The sequence below is a fragment of the Sparus aurata genome, chromosome 19 (genome assembly GCF_900880675.1).
Source record: "Sparus aurata chromosome 19, fSpaAur1.1, whole genome shotgun sequence".
Taxonomy (NCBI): domain Eukaryota; kingdom Metazoa; phylum Chordata; class Actinopteri; order Spariformes; family Sparidae; genus Sparus; species Sparus aurata.
Window position 1 is genome coordinate 3,937,820 of NC_044205.1, and position 18,954 is coordinate 3,956,773.

The window sequence follows — 18,954 nt, forward strand, 5'->3', positions numbered from 1 at the left end:
AAACAAACTACTGTGTGCAAACAAATATACATAGGCTTGTAATAATAATAATAATAATAATAATAATAATAATAATGACAAATGTCTCAAAGATAGAATGGAAATAGAATAAACAGAAAGAAGGTAGAAGAAAGAGAGGTTGGAAGGAGAGAGAGAGAGAGAGAGAGAGAGAGAGAGAGAGAGAGAGAGAGAAGAGAAAGAGAGAAAGAGAGAGAGAGAGAGAGAGAGAGAGAGAGAGAGAGAGAGAGAGCTAACGATAACATACCGAAGAGGGTAAACAGACTTTGGGGCGTAACCATCTTTAGAGGGAGAGAAGAGCAACAAGCAGCGTGAGACAGGTAGAGAGGTAGAAGAGTCGGAGCGGAGCGGAGGTAGAGATGGACAGATCGATCCAGAACGGAGGTAGGTAGGAGGAATGGTGGTTTTTGTTTTTCCCCCCGGAGAGTGATGGAGGTGGTGGGTCATGGAGGGGAGCAGGCGGCAGAAGAGGAGTCATGGAAGGGGGTTTGGAGGGGAGGGTGGGTTGGTTAATGAGGGAGGAGGAGGTGGAGGAAAGAGGGGTTAAAAGTACCCCCATCAGCACATGAAGTGGATGCCGAGGTAGGATGAATGAAGGGGGAAAAGAGGGATGGGAGCAGAGAAAGGGGTGAGAGGGGGAGATGAATAGGGAGGCAAATGCAAATTGGGAGAAAAATAAAAAAAATAAAAAGTGAGGAGGGGGAGGGACAAAAAATAAAATATAGGTCAGTACACTGGAATAATGCAGGTAGTTTGGTCAGAGATAATGGCTTGGATCAATGTTTTCTTTCGTCAAAATACAGCAAATAACTTGCGCCAAAATGTCTTTCACCCTGGACAAGCATGGGGTAAAGGTACATTCATGTCAAAATCATAATAAAATCAGCAATATAAAGTCATAACCATGGGATAAAAAATACATGCAGCAGGTTGCAAATCTGAAGATCTACAATCTTTCAGTAAGGGAGAATGGTACTACAAAAGTTTGAGGAACTGAGGGGGAAGACAGTTAGGAGACCATGCAGTTAGATTTGTTTAGCAGTACAATTTGGCATGCAAGAGTTGATGTGAAGTCCACTTGAGTAAAACGTGGTGTTCACACAAGTCTGAGAGGCTAAAAGAAAGCTCAAGCACAGTATCTTAACATAAGGGGTTCATGTTTGAATGGTTCAGATACTGTCAAAGGCTCTGCTATGACACATTCATTCACAGTCAGAGAGAACAAACTGATGAGGAAAGAGACAGAGAACATTAGGTGAAACAAATTAGATGCTATTTAAGTCAGTTTAAAAAAGAAAAAAAAAAAAAACGGGAGGAAGAGGGAGAAAAGACAAGTGTTTCAGAGAGGCACGTATTTATTCCCAAAACTAAGACACAGGTTAGGAGACCACAGAATGATTTCATATGAGCTTTCATATGAGCTGAGGAGAGGTGAGGAGAACTTAGAGAGAAAAACAGAAGAGAGACAGTTAGCCGAGTTAGATACAGTTTGACAAGAGAGGTAAGGGCAGAACATTGGAGGAGGAAAGAGGGGGAAGTATTGGTGCTATGACAGAAACAGCAAATCCCCTCCCTTTACGGGGACATAATAAGTCTTGACCAAGAGGGGAACAAATCAAAACAACAGCAAGACCCTGGGCATGTAAAGGACACGAGAAAATACAGCAAAGAAAAAGGTTAGACAAAATGTTTTTTGATCAGTGCCAATTTGAGCAGAAACCATAAATTAAATTGCATACAACCTCTGAGCTGTAAATACCTAAAAAGAATGACATTGCTGGCTCAGATATTATCACCACAGAAAGACATTTTGTAGAATGAAAAGCTCAAACAAATCTATGGGTGCACAAAACCACCCTCTGCTCATCACAAAATGTCACAGAAGCATTGTTTCTCTCTGCTTATTAACTTAGAGAGTTTCTGAAACTTAATTGTCAAAGACCAGAGAATTGTTACAGTTTAATAAGCCAAATAAAGTGGTTTAGTGTAAGTCATTAAAGTTGAGTTCTCAGGTCAAATATGTACCAAAAAAATCCCATCATGGACATTCCTATGTATTGTCTGTGACAGACACAAGACAATGAAAAAGAAAGCATAAGGAGGACAACTGGCCATCAACAGCAAATTAAAATTAAAAAACAACAGAGGGATGAAGGTGGTGGATATAAGCCTGAGATGGTCCATTTGACTGGTGCGGTGTGACTGTGTGTGTGTGTGTGTGTGTGTGTGTGTAGTTGTGTTACTGACCTCCTCATTGAGGTTGCTGACCAGAAGGACCCCACTGGACCCCGCCTGTCCAGCCAGGGCCACCCTCCCCGCAGCAGCAGCAGCCGCCGCTGCCGCGCTCAGAGGGTTCAGGGCTCCTGACAGGAAGTAGACAAGACAATCATGGAATGGAGAGCAGCACTTCCACTACACCAAAGCATTACAACAATAAGCAGGTACAAAATGGTGAAAGGAAGAGAAATAAAAACGTGATCTACCTGGGATCTTACCGAGGAGGGAGTTGGAGTCTTTGCTGAAGGCAGCGGCCACCGTGGGGTCGAGGCTGGGCTGCCCGTCACCAGCAGGCAGCTCAGGCCGTGTGTAGTCACGACTCTTATCGTTGTTGTACTTGACATTTAGGTTGACCAGCTTGGAGAAGTCGATACGCAGCGTGCAACATGAATTGTAGATGTTCTGGCCATCCAGGGCCTGTCAAAGAAAGAAAAATAATCATGTTCATCCATGTTGAACAATTACATTCGGTATGGCAAGATTAAAAATGCTTAACTACACAGTAGTTGATTAGCAGTAAAGATGCTTAACAGGATTAGTGAGTGTTCCAGGTAAAAAACCTCTTACCAGTTTGGCCTGCTGTGCATTGACAGGATCACTGAACTGCAGAAGAGCCTGGAACTGATTGTTCTTAGTGAATGTGATTATCTTCATGACTGTGCCAAACTTGGAGAAAATCTGACAACAAAACAAAGAAAATACAAACTTCAATAGTCAAGTACAAATGGTGCATAAGTTGCATCATACCTGAACCATTTGCTTTGGTATGGAGTCACAACAAATGCTGCGTGCCTGTTGCAGGACATCCAGCGTTACAGGGTAGAACATGTTGTCAATGATGATCCTCAGCACAGGACTGGAAGCTGCAGCGAGGGCCTCCTGTACATCTGAGCTTGGTGAACCACCAGACTGGACTGCCGACACGGCCTGAAGCACGGCCTGGGTCCGCTACGGCCAAACACAAGATGTTAAGTCATGATCTTTAACAATGGAGGCCAACTGACAAGATGGTGACCCACTCTGCTGACAGCTAACTAACTGATGTCAAGAAAACAATGAAAGTATTGACATACAGGTCCTCAACATCATTATCTTTTTAAGGTTTAGAGCTTGAGTACTTCAAATATTAATGTATTGAGACAGTGAAACAAAGAGCACTAGTTGTCAACCAAGTCTTTAACAGGCACATGAGTAGTAGCCATGTTTTTTTCATGCAACTGAAAGCATACTAATAATACTAATTAATAAAATGAACTGTGGATTCTTTAGTCATTAGTCAGACTCTACTAACCTGATTGCCAGCATCAGTTTTGAGTTCTTTGTGATTGGAGTACTGAATAAAGACGGGGACATTGCGGACATGAGGAGTTACAGTGGTGTAGTAGTTCACCATAGTGATGGCTGCCTCTTCTGTTCCCATCTCCAGGAATGCCTTGAAGTAGAGAAAAAGAGAAAACAAAGCGCTGATATATTTCCACTGTTACCATTCAAATAGAGAATATCTGATCATCTGTACTTACTTTCCAATATATTTAGACAAACCTCATATCCATTTTCATTCAATTAAGTAGAAGAGAATTTATTTAGATATCCTGCAAGTTACAGATAATTTCACCACTGTGATACAACAGAAACTATCAGAGCAGTTAAGATGAAGTTAAGTAAACGTTAACAAGCACTGTTCGATAAAGACTAGCGGACACATCGACATCGGTGCAGTGCGGAGAAAAAAGCAGCTGTACTCCACAGGAAGCTGGGGGACAAATGCCAAGTACCTCCTACAGCCCTCAGCAGTCAGACAATAGGCTTTTGTAGGAACATTTTTCAGATGCATTTTAAGATAGCAAGACTGAATTATTCCAAGTACTTGGGTGACCCATTTGTCCTTGGCGGGTTAAGATAGAAAATGAAACAAGATTCGAACACAGTCCTCCAGAAAACATACGACATGTACTGGCGTGGCAGGAATTTGCATTTATATTACAACAGGCCTATCTGCTTAAAGGTGGTTCATTAACTGACAACGTGTTTGTATTGTGTAGTTTTCAAAACAGCAGCTTTAAATACTCCTTCTTACTCTTTCCAGCAGTATTATTGAAGAAAAGTCACTACGGAAGTTTCACTGATTTGGTGACAAACACATTTGATTTCCTATATTCTCCACGATAGTGTTTTTCCACTTTGGCCATATTGGAAAAACCCAAACTGTTAACGCCGTTCAACACACCTCTTGTGTCCCCAATCAAATAATCTGTGGGCTAAACCGAAGCTTAACAATTGTTCAGTGGTTCAGACCAATACATCTTGTTCATCCTCCACTCACCTGGTTCTTTCCCTTCAGTGTGAGAATATTGGTGACTTTGCCAAAAGGCAAGCCAAGGGCGATGACTTCGGTCTCTGAGGCCTCATTGGGGAGTTTCCTGATGTGAAGCACACGGGATGGCGGGGCCTCCTCCACCCTCAGCTTTTTGCTGTCACTGCCATTGGAAGCCCCATCTAAAATGGTAGCATAAACACTGATTAACTTTACTAATGACAGCAGCGACAACCCCTTGAATCAAAGAATAACGCTGGAGATGTTCTGTATATTCGTCATTGTCAGCCCATCTCTGAAACTCTTACTCTTAAGGATAAGACTAGACTTACAGTGTTCTACATTCTGCACAAGAGACCAAAGCCAACAACACATCAGTCTGTCAAAACTGTCTATACTACTGTGAGAATTCTGCAAATCCGAGTCGTGATTATACATTTCCATTGTGAAAAAAACTTCATGTCCTCAAAAAAACATGTACTGTAGTTTTAGCAATCCTTATTTAAACCGGAGGAAACAATGCATTTGTAAGAGCCTATTTTCAGATCCCAACAAATACAAAGTAATCCACACTTAGTCCTCAACTGGGAATTTGGGGCAGAAGGATGGTGTGCAAGTCAAAATACTACAGTTGCTGTGTCTCAATTCAGGATCTTTTGTAGATTGCTGTGGTCAGATTATTTGAAGGACTTTCTGATTAAAAAGGAGAATTAAAATGATGAAAAAGTAGCCACATGCAATAATATAGATCATTGACGATACCATACACTGAGAGGCATCGAGAATCGTTTGCATTTGAATCGTGAGGCCAGTGAAGCGTCACGCCTCTGGCTTGGCCACACACACACAAATATATTTTACAAGATCAATTTCTGTTTCAATGAATGTTGACGAAAAGAAAAATGTCACCAGGTGTATCCTTTACCCAATGGCTTCCCAAAACCTCACCATTTCCACCAGCCATGATCATACACCGTAACAAAAATATAAATGCAACACTTTGTTTTCATTCCCACTTTTCAACAGTTGAAGTAAAGGATCTTTTTCTGTACACACCTGTCAGATGTTGATTAAACTACATTATTAGTGCACAGGTGTGCCTTGGACTGTTTGCATTAAATTGACACTTTAAAATTGGCAGTTTTATCACACGGCACAATGTCACAAGTGTCATAAGATTTGAGGGAGAGTGCATTTGATGTAATGCCTTCACACAGTAGACAGCACACTCCACTGCCCATCCGAAAAACTCTGCTACGTGCATGCATGTTTTTGTATCAGTTGAAAAGAGAAGAGGGCATGGAGTGAGCAAAAAAAAGTGAAGTGCCCAAGCCGGTTTAGGAGTGTTCAGAGATGGTAAGTGAAGATGGAGATAGATGACTTGGTTACAAAGAAAAACAGCACTGGATCAATCATCTGGCAGTGGTTTGGATTTTGCAAGAGGTTCGATAAAACACAATTATTTGCATGTCCACATCTCAACCCACATCAAATAAAATGTCAAAGGAACCAGCCCTGAAGCAAATGGCTTCTTTATCTGCCATGTCAATCCCATACGACGCAAAAAGTCGAAAATGGTAATAGATCACGGCTGCACTAATGCCGAAGACATGGACTCAGTTAGTGTTGTTGAAAAGCCAGCATTTAAAATCTCATTAAGACACTTAAAGGTAACAACCAAAGTATGATTTGCCTGGCTGCAAATTTGTTTACAGAAAATGCACTGCCAGAGTTGTACAATTCAATGAGAGAAAAGGTAACCCACCAGCTATCAAATGTGAGCCAATTCTCCACAACCACAGATCTGTGGTCCAGCAGAATCTGTGAGCCTTTTTTCAGCTAACGGTACATTACATCAAGAGCTGGACGCTAAAAAGTTTGTGCCACTAAACAAGCTTTTTTCCTGATGATCATACAGGTGAGCTAATAGCACAAGGGCTGCAAGATGCTCTCATGGAACTTGCTAGAAACTCATCGTGTGTGCATCCCAACAGAAAACAGACTAGTATAATCCAAGCTGTGAGCCCAAATGAGTGGAGAAGACTGCAGTGCTTTGGCCATCGGCTGCACCTTGTGATTGGTGAGTATTTGTGTGCCTATTTTTGCATGCAGATGAAAAAAATCCCTACTTGACTAATCCTACTTGAATCATCATACTGTTATCAATGTATCAAAGGGATGAATTTAACATTGATAGAGTGATTTAGAGGTGATTTCAAAACATCACAACACATACCGTGTATATAGCTTAAAAATATCAGAAAATTCCTTAAAGGCCAGAACACCCGGCCTTAAACTGGAGAATAAATTCTTCTTAATCTATTTAAAGGTTGAATATGTAATATGCTTATTAAAAGCTATATTTTTTCAAATATAATACATCCACGGGGCGTTTAGAGGGGCACAGATTACAAGTAATGCGTTTACTTGAAATATTATATTTAGTCTGAAATAAATAATTTAAGAAATTTTGACAGGTTCGACAATGACTTCCTGTTTACATCGTACCAGCCAAATAGCGACCGGCATTGCGGGTTGCCAATTTCGCAACCTCGGCAATGCTCGGCAAAGCTCGGCACAGCTAGGCTGACACTGGGTAAAATGGCGGCGTCTGCAAGCTCTTCAGAGCCCCAGCGAACGGTGCGTTATCTGTCCCAGCAGCTGAGTGACCGGAGAAGAGCAAAAACCAGAGTAAATATCGGTGAAGCAAACGCTCGATGGACTCAGGTAAAGGATTTCCACGGCATCAAAACACACGCGGAAATGGCGAACTTTCTCCTGGATCGGTAAGCTAACTCGCTTGCTAACTTAGCTAACGTTGCCTGTCGGTCAAACTCCTCTGCTATACTTATTTTCATTATATCACGCTGATCCTAGATATGAGAATACTGATCGTGACCCATCGACCTCCACACCCAGTAAACGGAGGAAACGGAGGCGGCTCAATCCTCCTGCCCTGTCCAAACCTGGCAACCCGACCGCTGGAATTACCCTTTTGTTTTCGCGACTACGATCTTGAGACACTAGATGGCGGCATTCAGCTCATATTCCATATTCCTCCTTTAAGCAAACAATTCTGCAGCAGTCACTTGTCTTTTTTGCTTGTTTGGACCCAATTTCCATGTAAATGCATAATGGCAGATGCTGACTGCTCATACAGGTAGGACTGACAATGGCAGCTTATGTTTATGTGCAATTCATTGTTTCAGTTGGGAAGAAGAATATTATCCCCTCAAATCTCAACTCAGTTAAGCTGAGAAATACAAATTTCCCTTACTGGATAACTGAATAGGTTGCTAATTACATCTTAAATAGTTGGTACAGGATATGTCACTCTTAGTCATTAAATTATTGAATTCCTTTTCAATTTTTAACCAATCTGACACAGTCCAGGGCACACTGCCCTGTCCACGATATCAAACTCTAACCAATTTGTCTTTTGCATACTGATATGAAACTGGTCAAAGGCCTTTGCATGACACAACACAGTAACAATGCATATGTCTAAAGAAGGGCCACAGTCTTTTTTCTAACCATAGGCTAAATAAATAAAATAACTTTGTGTTCATGACTGAATAAACAAACTGACCTTACAGGACAACGCAAATTTATGCTGTTTTTTGTTACTGTTTATACTGGCTTCAAACAGTGTTCTGGGGAACTGTTTATTTTCTCCGGGAACAGCTTACAGTCATCGGAAAATTAAATATTTCTGAGTTTGTATCATACCTATTTCATCTCGTCAATATTAAAACTTTGGCAGTGCACTGGGATGATGTGCTTGTGCGCTTAGAGAAAAACTGCTGCACATGCGTCTTGTCTCTATGATAACAATATCTTGACAACCGGTGCTGTATGATTGACACTGCCTCCATTGCAGTTTACCTTCGGTTTGCTCTCCATTTGACATTGGGTCATAAGAGCAAGGAGAATGTGGGTACAAGACATGATCCATAGGAGACAAAACTTGGTGAATATTATTGCCTAGGCCAGAAACAAGGAACAGAGCCACGTTGACGTCACCAGCTTCTTTTTGAAACGTTGACAAATTTTCAACTTGAAGTGCTCAGAGAAGGACACCATGTGCTGTGCCTTTTTCTCTGCTGCTGCAGACACTTACCGAGGGCAATTGAAAAAAAAGACGCTTGCACCATGAAAAAAACACTGTTTATTTTGAGAATTGTCCATCCATCTCTGCAGGGGTCTGGATACTCAAGATCACAAGAGGTTGTTCTTGTAAAATAAAAACAGTCTGAGCTTCTTTATCTCACGTTATCAGAAAGGTCCCTGGGGTAACATTGGCTTGGATGGGGGTGCTATGTAGAAATAGTAGGCTGGGACTTTGATTAAAGATCTGACAAAACCATGGTGAATTTTTTCAACACTGTTGACATTTTGCTGGCAATGTTTTTGCAGCCTAACTTTGTCCATCTTCTTTTTGTGGCAGCATGAACAGCTCTTTCAGTCTTCCATAATTCTGCAATGTCTTTGAGATGCCTCTGATATCAACTGAAGAGTGAGGAGGCATTAAAATGCAGTGGTATCCACTATGTCTGTTCCAGTCACACACTGCGGTGTGTGGGTGCCCACCTACTGAGGAGCGTGATGTTATTCAGACACTAAATAGCTCCCACGAGAGAACGGTTCAACTCACGCAGCTTGTTTCAGACTTTTCAAACACGTATTAATCCTTCCTTTTAATGCCTTCTGTCACTTCCAATCAAATGGCTACATGCAAATTCTGTCCCCCCCCCACCCCATTCAGGGGTGGTCGGAACGAACTCACCACTGATACTGCCCATGCCAGAGTTGGGACTGTTGTACATACTCAGCTCGTCTGATCCTCTCTGCGGAAAAAAAAAAAAAAAGACAGACAAGATGGTCAGGCATAGTTGTGAAATAATGGGGAAAAATATTTCCATTTTCCAAACAGGCCCTCAAAGACAATAAAACAGAGGTCTCCTAAGACAGCTTAAGGTAACAAAAGCAGGGTAGAGGAGTAGGTGGAAAGAGACATAAAACAGCAGAAGAGTAGGCAGGCTCCTCCTTTTCTGCTGTGGGTTTAATCTTGCTGAATTTAAGATGTCAACAAGTGTCATTTCATCCTGAGCTATACTGGGTCCCAGAAGGCTTGCCAGAGCTGATGGGCGCCCTGTGCTCTTAAACCTGACTGATGGGATGAAAAGGAACCTGGCTAGGGACCCACTACACACAAAACTTTATAATAGCTTCATGCACTCTTCTTTGTATCTGTCTGACTGAATTTGAACAATTTGTTCTTTTGTCACCAACATGCTTTATGGTTACGATAAACTAGATGTTGCAGGCCCTGCTACAGCAACATGGCACAAATAAATTGAAAGGGCAATAAAGTTGTCGGGCCTGGGCCAAAATGTGGGCACACGGTGCACAAGCTGCAAGATTTCTCTCGCAACAGCTGGCAACTATCTCTGTTGTGTATGACACTGTAATATTGATGAATTAAGCACCATGGCAAAGACCCACCATATAAGAGGAATCAGTATTTTATGACTGTTCCATTTCCCTTCGAGAGACAACTTTAACTTTGTTTTGTGCAGACAGAAATGCAGCTGGAACTCAACAAATCAGGTTAGCTAGCCAGAACAACAATACGCTTACACAAAGAAACAGGTTTGACTGATGATCAGGAGGGACACAAGCCCTACCCATTTCATTAAATCATTCTCATGCTGTAAAAGTAATTTCCTTAACGAAATCTCATTGTTCTGGCGTTAACAATGGAATACAACATGGAAGTAAGGACTTTAAAATGAAATACAGTTTAGTCTTTTTGGCATGTGTTTTTCTCCTCAGGATTATATTTTTGTTGAGTGGAATCTAATGTATCCATTATAACAATCAGGCTAACAATTTAAAAGAAAAACCATTGTCTTAAATATGAATATTTGCTGATTTTCTTGAATCAGAGTAAACCAATTTAATATTTGTGTTTTGATCAGACAAAATATGACACCACCACTGGGCTCCATGGATCGGTCAGAGGCATTTCACTATTGAAAATGATAAACAGATTAATCAAGAAAACAAAATAATTGGTTATGAATATGATTGCGATTTAGTGCCCCAGCAGACGTTAATACTTGCCCCTCTGACGAAAATTAGAAAACTATAGGAAAGCCTTACAGCCCTTTTTGGCTTTTAACATTGGCTTTTCAAGTACATATTGTTAAAACAGGTCACGAGAACAATGTCAACGCAACACTGCTTTTTATTTAAGTTAGAGGAATAGCTATGTGACCACTGATTGCTGTCCTCCTTAAGGCTTTCACTAATATTCCAATTATTAAGTAAACCCATAAATGCATACCATGATGCTTTAGTGCCTTGGACTTTAACACAACCTGTATTTATTTATTTTTCTCTAAAAAGTAGGGATGCACTGATACTGGCATCAGGCCGATACTGCACTCATATACTCATACTTGCAAAAATTCACCCATGCCACGCAACAATACCACTTTCTTGCATTAGGACTTACATTGCATTAAACTGAAGAACGCGATCATAGGGCAGCTTTACATGTCTTGTTGTCATTTGGGATTTTAGTGTCGGGCAGAGTCCAGACCCAGACCCCGTCCTATACGGATCTGGACCTAGAGTCAATTAGGGCTGGGACAACGCATCGTTGACATGAATAATTTGCGTCGGCGCGTCGTCCCAAACAGGAAGTGGTAGTACCTGCGGAGGCTGAGAATAGCCCCTCTCACACAGAGAAGCTGTATTAACACCGCAGCGACGTTTCATCAATTCTCCGCCGTTGGTCATTCACACAGTGCGAAGCACCGCTGGAATAAAGACAAACCACCATGTAATTCACACAGAAAGCTGCGCTGCCACTCCTAAAGAGATGTGACGGTACACGTCATGATGATGACGTCTGGGTGTTTCCCAGGTGTCTCCCCTGTCACTCTAAACCCGCGGACCGTGTATAATGTGTAGTGATGAGAACCCGGCCCCCTAAACATCCTGGAAGCTGAACGAGTTACGTTGTTCGCGCTAAATTACATTATTACATAATCACCATCAGTAAACAGTAGGGGTGGCTAGATACGATACTCAGGATCGGTATCGGTCCGATATTGGTCAAAATTTCGGGATCGACAGTAAAAAAAAACAACTATAGCCCGTCCGATCCGATACCCAAGCCCAAATGCTCATGTCTGAGTGATACCTAAACTCAAATGCTCAACTTCACTTTCCACGACGAGGCCGTAGTGTCTTACGGCACGTAAACAGAGATGCAGCCTGTTGCGCGACGTGCCGTAAACAGAGATGCAGCCTGCAGCATGGACGTCGTGAGTGACAGCCTAGCGATGTCATCATGTCAGCTGTGTGGAATTACTTTGCGCGCAAGGAAGGAAAAAGTAATACAGCCGTATGCAAGTTGTGCAACGCGAGTGTCTCAAGGGGTGGCAGATGTACTGGACATTACAACACCACAAACTTGATAAAGCATTTGCAAAAGCATCACGGAAAGGAGTATGAAGACTTTTTGCAGTCAACGGGCGCGAAGAAGAAAAGTGAGCCGCGACAGCAGTCATTGCAGGAAACAATACTGAAGTGCGAGAAACTCCCCACAGAGAGCAACAAAGCAAAGGTGATAACGGAGAAGGTCATCGAATTTATTTTGTTAGATGACCAGCCACTTTCCGTGGTCGAAAATGTGGGTTTTCGACGTTTGGTTGAACATTCAGAGCCTCGTTATCAGCTGCCAAATCGGCATTTCAATTCTGATATGGCTGTCCCACTTAAATACAAAGAAGTGCGCACAGCTGAAAAGGCTGAAATGTTAATATTTCTGAAGAAGAATCTGCCCCTCATGTTGAAGTGACCAAATGAATGTCAGAAAGGAATGTAAAAGCAAGTGTTTGTGACAGTTATTTAAAGCAGCTATATGTCCTATAGCCCTCAATGCAACATTGAAATTGAGTCCATTCTATATCTAGTTTGATATGGATGTTTTACAGTTCAACCCCAGAGGTTACATGTGAAAGAAGAAACATTCAAGTTTGTAGTTTGCACTGATTTGAAGTTTAAATAAAAAGCTTATGGCTTTAGGCAAATCATGGGCTATTTTATTTCTTCCTTTAGGGGGGCAGAATATTTGCTGCACAGTTTGAACATGGTGTTTTTAGATGTCCATATTAAGCAAAGTACATCTATACAAATTATATGTATTATTAACAACTTAACAGAGGAGAAAAGAAGGTATCGGATTGATATCGGTATCGGCAGATACTCTAAGTTGCAATATCGGTATCGGTATCGGACATGAAAAAGTTGAATCGAGCCATCCCTAGTAAACAGGTCGCTACGTGACTCTGTCACTTGCGGGGACGGAGGCCGTTTTCTGGGAGAAAGTTCACGGAAGTCTCGGTCGGGAGGGCTGACCATCGCGGTGATTTATATCAACACAACCACTTGAGTGAATTAAGGGTTTTTGCCGGTGACAGATGCTGTTTTTCGGGCAGAAATGTGATAAAGAGTTGGTAGGACAGGCGGGAGGACAGATGCTGCTCCGCCTACAACTGCGGTATTTTTTCCTCATATAAGTTACCAACAACAGCTACAGTTACTACATTACTTTTGTCTGGTCATGAAACGTTAAAATAATCGCTAGATTAATCGTTTGAAAAATAATAGTTTTGGACAGCTCTAGAGTCAATAAATTATTGATGTATTTGAAATTTTGACAGGGCGCTTCTATTTTGACCTGCGCTGCCAGTTAAGTGGATCAGGAAGTCCACTGACCAATTGCATTTGAGTTAAGGCACCCCACATGATGCAACTCAGCGAATAATAATAATAATAATAATAATAATAATAATAATATTATATATATATATAAATTTTTTATTGAAAAACAACACTGGCAGACAGGGCGATACAAAATAAAAATATAAAGCGCACGTCAGGTAAACTAGGAAAAAACTAATTTTTCTTTATTTGATGTGACAGTCAGTTCTTGATTACATGCAGATGTTGATACAACTACTAGGCTACTTTAATATATATCACACTGACTCAAATGAGGAGACTGTGCAATAGTTTAATTGACATATTAAAGTTGACTGTGTTAACTGTGTAATAGGTTTCATTGTTTAAATTGTCAAGTTTCGTTTTGTTAATAGGCGAGGCGTTGCCAATGTGGAGGCTTTCTTGTTGACAAAGGAAATGATGATTATCTATATCCGTTTTCATTCAATTTATTATCATTTGTTGTAACAAGCAGAGAAGAAAATAAATCCATTTTCCAATTCAATGCATATGTAACCTAAAGGTTATTTTTGTAGTAGAAATATCGATACTTGGTATCGGCAGGTGATACCACAAATGAAAAATACTCATACTCTGTTTGAAAAAAATGGTATCGGTGCAACCCTACTAAAAAGTCAAAATAAATAGACACCCTGATATGGGAGAGTGTTACATTTATATTAGACCCTGGCCAATATGTTGGTTTGCCAATATCAGCCTATCACAGATATATCAAAATCACTGCAATGTTGTGCACTATACGCTGAAATGAAAACATTTTTTTGTGATTTTAATGCAGAAAGAGAAGCTTAGGATTGTTAAACTCCTAGGTGTAAATTGTAAAAAATCCTACTTACATTTCATTTGAAAGTGTTTGATAGACACAAATGTATATCTGCCGATATATATCAATATCAGAATTTTTTACTTCCCAATCTGCATCAGCCCCAAAAATAGATTACCACTGGACTCTAATATTTATTTGTGGTTCATGGATGCAAGTAATGGTGGCACGTGTTGTATTTTCCCGTCATCCTCATGACCACACTAATGTCTCACTGGTACAATTCACAGGTTCACACACAATAATAAAAAGCTCTGTGTGCATTAGCTTGCTGTCACACTAACGCAACAGTGCAGCCCCTGGTTGTCAGTGCAGAACAGTCTTATTTAATACCAGAGGGTTCTAAACCATAGGCGTGATTGGCAAAGGACAAAAAATATGGCTCCACTATGTCTCTCTACATTTCTTTTGTCCCGTTGTCGAATGCAGCAAAGAAAGAAATAGTTTGCCCCACACGTCCAAAATTCTTAGAACAGTGTTTCCTAGGGCTGGGTATTGTTAAGAACCTCACGATTCGATTCAGTTTCGATTCTCTAGGTCGCAATTTGATTCTATATCGATTCGATTCAATATTGACTTAAATGCTTCGATATCGATTCAGTAATAAGTAGTAATAAACAAATAATTCATTAGAGTACCTGTTGATACTTTTTCCAATTAAAAAATTGAAAATCTTTCCTCTAGGAAGTTCTAGTTGAAATGTAAACAAAGGTACCTGATGTGTTAAGTTATAAAATAGTGCAACCATAGTTAAGCTGAGAAAGTGCCATTGTTTCTGGGACTGCATGGTACATTTTTGTCTGACATAAACATAGAAATGACCGTCGTCCCTCCGCCCTCCGGCTAGACGCGAGGGGGTAAAACGTTGACACTGACCCCCCCTCTCTCCCCGGAGGAGAGTGCTACTCGTGGGCGCACGGTGCAGCGGCCAGGGTGAGACCGGCTGCGCTTGGAGTTGACAGTCTCCGAAAGAGCGGTGCGTCAGACATTGGCTACCTGCCGCAGCTCCGACTGTGTTTCCGCGGCGCATCACCCTCGGACCCTCGAGCGAGGTCGCGGGTGAGACGCTTCCAGCTGCTGGAGGCGGAGACTGAGAGGTCCGGCGAGGGACAGCAGGTGGTCGCCCGCCCAAATCGATTCAAAGGATTTTATAGTCGATATTTAATTGGGAAAAAATACATTGCAATGCATTGATGAATCAATATTTTACCCACCCCTAGTGTTTCCCCCAGATTTTTTTGTAGCAGCGGTGCTCTGAGTCGGCAACCTAGTTTTTTGTGGCGGTGCTGAAAATCCAGCAGCAGAATGCATATAGGGGAAACACTGACACATCAGATAACCTTCCGCAACAGTTGCAGACTCTTTGGTGGCGCTCTTCTTTAAATAAAGTTCCATTGTGACAAATGAATGGACTACTTGCGGAGCGACATCAAGACATGAATCAGAGGCACAACAAACGTTGAAAGTGGTGGCCGATCATTATATTTACCAATACCCGACCCTTGCCTTGCGCAACCCCCCCCCCCCCCCCAATTTTTTTTTTTTTTTACAAGAGCCTCATTTTCAGGTCGGAAAAGCCGGATTTCCTTTTACCTTTTATGAATTGGGTCGTTTGACTTTGTCAAGAGGAGCTTTGCATTACCTGTCACTAATTTGGGAAGCCAGAATATTACAAGAGGAATGCATTGTTTTCAGAACCTTCAAGTGAGACACAAAAATCAGTCTATCCATACTCAAATGCAAAACAGTGTGTACACAGTACACGCAACAGTGTTGCAAGGACTGTGATTTGTTAATGCAGCGCTGACTTCCTGGGCTTAAGGTAAGTCAAGAAATATCACAGATCATGCCAAATCTACGAATTTAGACACACCTGATACCTGTAAATAATTATAAAAAAGTTAGTTTTCTTTTTTGTTTTTCTATCAGGACAAAATGCAGGAAAAGGTGCTTGCAGAAGTTGATACCCCAGAAGTGTATTATTGTTTGAGTACACTGTATCAATACGGAGCCATGGTGGTGACAAGATGCACTTGTGCCCTGGCTCGAATAACTGAATGAAATGAGTGTGTTTAGTGCCACTGTGAAAACCAAGAAAATTTGGTCTGTGTGAGACTGTTGTAGAAAAATGTAAGGTAAAGGTATTTTAGTAAATGTTGGTTTTCTGTCACAACTTTCACATGTATATGATACTATATGCACCTGCATCCATTGTTAATTGTTTGTCCTGATTGGCAGTAGTCACTGCTGCAACATTATTTTATGCATCAATTATAACCAAACTACACTCACCTAGGACAACACGTCCATCATCATGGCTAGCATAACAGCTCATACAACCTACACCTGGACACTCATCGCGGATCATCAAAACACCTTTTACAGTTCCAAAATAATGATAATAATAATAATAATAATAATAATAACAATACACTTAATTAACTTTCGTTGAACACTTGAGTGATTATTGATTAAAATCATGAGATGGTCTCAATTCATGATCATAGGCCTGCATTTAACCGACTGTGACTGCTTTGATTTTCCACTTTCAAAAATGGTATTTGGGCGCATGATTTAGTATCTTGCATGTCTATACATCAATTACCTTTGTCACAACTGTCAATTCATTTATCAATTCATATACAGACAACACAATATTTTCATTTTCTAATATCTCTTTCTCTTATCTCCATTTGTGTTGCTCACCCACAGCATTACAATAAATACCTATGTTTCTTGTTTCATAATGCAACAAAAAGCACTCCTACAATATCCAAGGCAGACTCATGTGATTTTTGTAGCGAACACTAGGCAAAAAACTCACCTTCACACCAACTGCAACATCACTGATGCTGAAAGAGAAAATCATATGGTTAAAATAAGGAGATTTAAAATCGGAAAGGAATCAAAAAGATACAAAAAAGAAAAGCTTCAATCAGATAGAAAAGCATCAGATTTTGGTCACCCTTTGTTGGAGGATTCAGTAATTTGTGACATACTCTGTATGTCTAATGAGTCTGTTATCTAAGTAGTCACTTTTGAGTTCTGACGCAACACATATTGAACCATCTGCAAAACACTTACAGCTTTTATATATTTTTGTTACAAGTGAAAGAACATAGAAATGCAAGCCGTTTTTTAATCTACCAACAACTTATATAAGAGCTGAAGGATATGAGAGACAACATAAATCATATTGGATAGATATTTTGATTGCAGTTTCAGTTGTGGTTTTAGTTGGAATGGAATTTATTGCATTTAATCTTCCTCGAAGAAATGATGATGTGATTTCTGCTGGGGTCTGATCCCTTGCTGGATAATGGAATTTCTAGGCTGGCATCTCTTTGGCCTCATTTACAATAGTATATTGTGACACATTTCACCTTGCCTTAAATGTGCATCTCCTACAATGTGGATGTGCTGTCCATAGTTTGACTTTAGTGTGTTCATCTTTAATGTACAACTGTGTCTTTGTCACCCATCTGTTTACCACATCAACATCCTCTGATTTCCTTTTGTTATGCTGTTCCATCAGCCCGTTTACCAGGGGGCTCATTTATAATTCCTCACATCTTTGAGTAACACTTAGGTCATGCTTTGTTCAAAGGATGGTCAACTTATAGTCCCAAGAATACTTAATGTAACATTCGATATCATACACAGCCAAGTAAGTGCAACAGTGCTAGGAATGGTAGTTGCCTTTTAACACCGTCCAACTATCTACGTTATTAGAAGTGTTTGTTGTTTTCTGGCCCACACTGATCAAAAAACCAGGACCCATCTCATGCTAATCGGGGTACTCAGTAGATTTACAGCACCGCTAACTAAAATCTAGCTTGTTGGCGACAACACAAAGGATAACGTTACTGTAACGTTAGCATAACGGTTAGCTAAACTTCACCAGCTGCTTCGTTAGCACCCTGCTGCAAAATACTATTATGGACAGCAAGTGCATTATGGAGCATTATTATAACGTCTCCCTAGGACGCCGTCAAACACGCCAAGCATTTTATCAAAGCTAAGTAACAATGCAGATAATGTGAAAAACAGCGGGCGTTAGCTAAGTTATGCTACCATGCTAGCATTAGGTACTTCCTTAATGGAAGAGAGCGCGTGGCTATGGAAACCCGCTAACACAATCATACGACTCCTCTTCGGCTTCTCCATAAAACGACGCATTAACATACCCCGTGCTTTCTAAAACCTCCATTTTAGTCAGATGAGCTATAGTTAGCATCGCTGAGGAAGTATTACCCGTCCATTTCTGTGGAAATTTCACCGTGCCTTCGCTTTCGGTCCTGTTGTCTTTCCAGTCTGCACCGACACTGTGCACGCACACATACACACGAGAGCAAAATGGAGGCAGGGTGAAGTTACAAGACGATGCAATGTCGGAAATAGGCGGAAATTTCCGAAGCTGTCGAACGTACTGCCTGCCACTGGCCCAAATCACACAGGTAATTGTGGCTTCCAGAGTAAATATTTAGGAGCTTAAGTGTTACCAGGACCTGTGTTAGACTCCCTCTCGAGAGATCAAGTTAGCAGACCACTAATTTACGGAGTTTTATCAACCTCAGAAACGACCACACGACTACAATACATTGCAGTAAATGGGTCCAAATATAAACCGCCACCAAAAAGCCACAAATAATGCTCAGAACAGCACCAAACTTCAGCAACAGTACAAATAGGGTCTCAGCAT

The 18,954-nt window shown here is 41.0% G+C and overlaps 1 protein-coding gene across 3 annotated transcripts in view; it reads right to left on the minus strand.

The window, feature by feature from the left end:
* The window catches only part of LOC115569566 (polypyrimidine tract-binding protein 2-like), a 30,776-nt gene extending 12,116 nt beyond the window's left edge, over window positions 1-18,660 (minus strand). Inside the window, exons 1-10 of one of the 3 annotated variants that reach the window (XM_030397548.1) lie at window positions 18,507-18,660; window positions 17,077-17,104; window positions 9,396-9,456; window positions 4,619-4,791; window positions 3,587-3,727; window positions 3,088-3,243; window positions 2,863-2,973; window positions 2,502-2,712; window positions 2,266-2,381; window positions 266-299 (exon numbers count right to left, since the gene is read on the minus strand). In XM_030397548.1, the coding sequence (XP_030253408.1) occupies window positions 266-299; window positions 2,266-2,381; window positions 2,502-2,712; window positions 2,863-2,973; window positions 3,088-3,243; window positions 3,587-3,727; window positions 4,619-4,791; window positions 9,396-9,456; window positions 17,077-17,104; window positions 18,507-18,514 (1,039 nt within the window). In that variant the 5' untranslated portion in view covers window positions 18,515-18,660. Of the gene's footprint in view, window positions 1-265; window positions 300-2,265; window positions 2,382-2,501; window positions 2,713-2,862; window positions 2,974-3,087; window positions 3,244-3,586; window positions 3,728-4,618; window positions 4,792-9,395; window positions 9,457-17,076; window positions 17,105-18,439 lie in introns of all 3 variants that reach the window. The other 2 variants (XM_030397547.1, XM_030397546.1) reach the window with 2 other exon arrangements.
* Window positions 18,661-18,954: the final 294 nt, after the last annotated feature.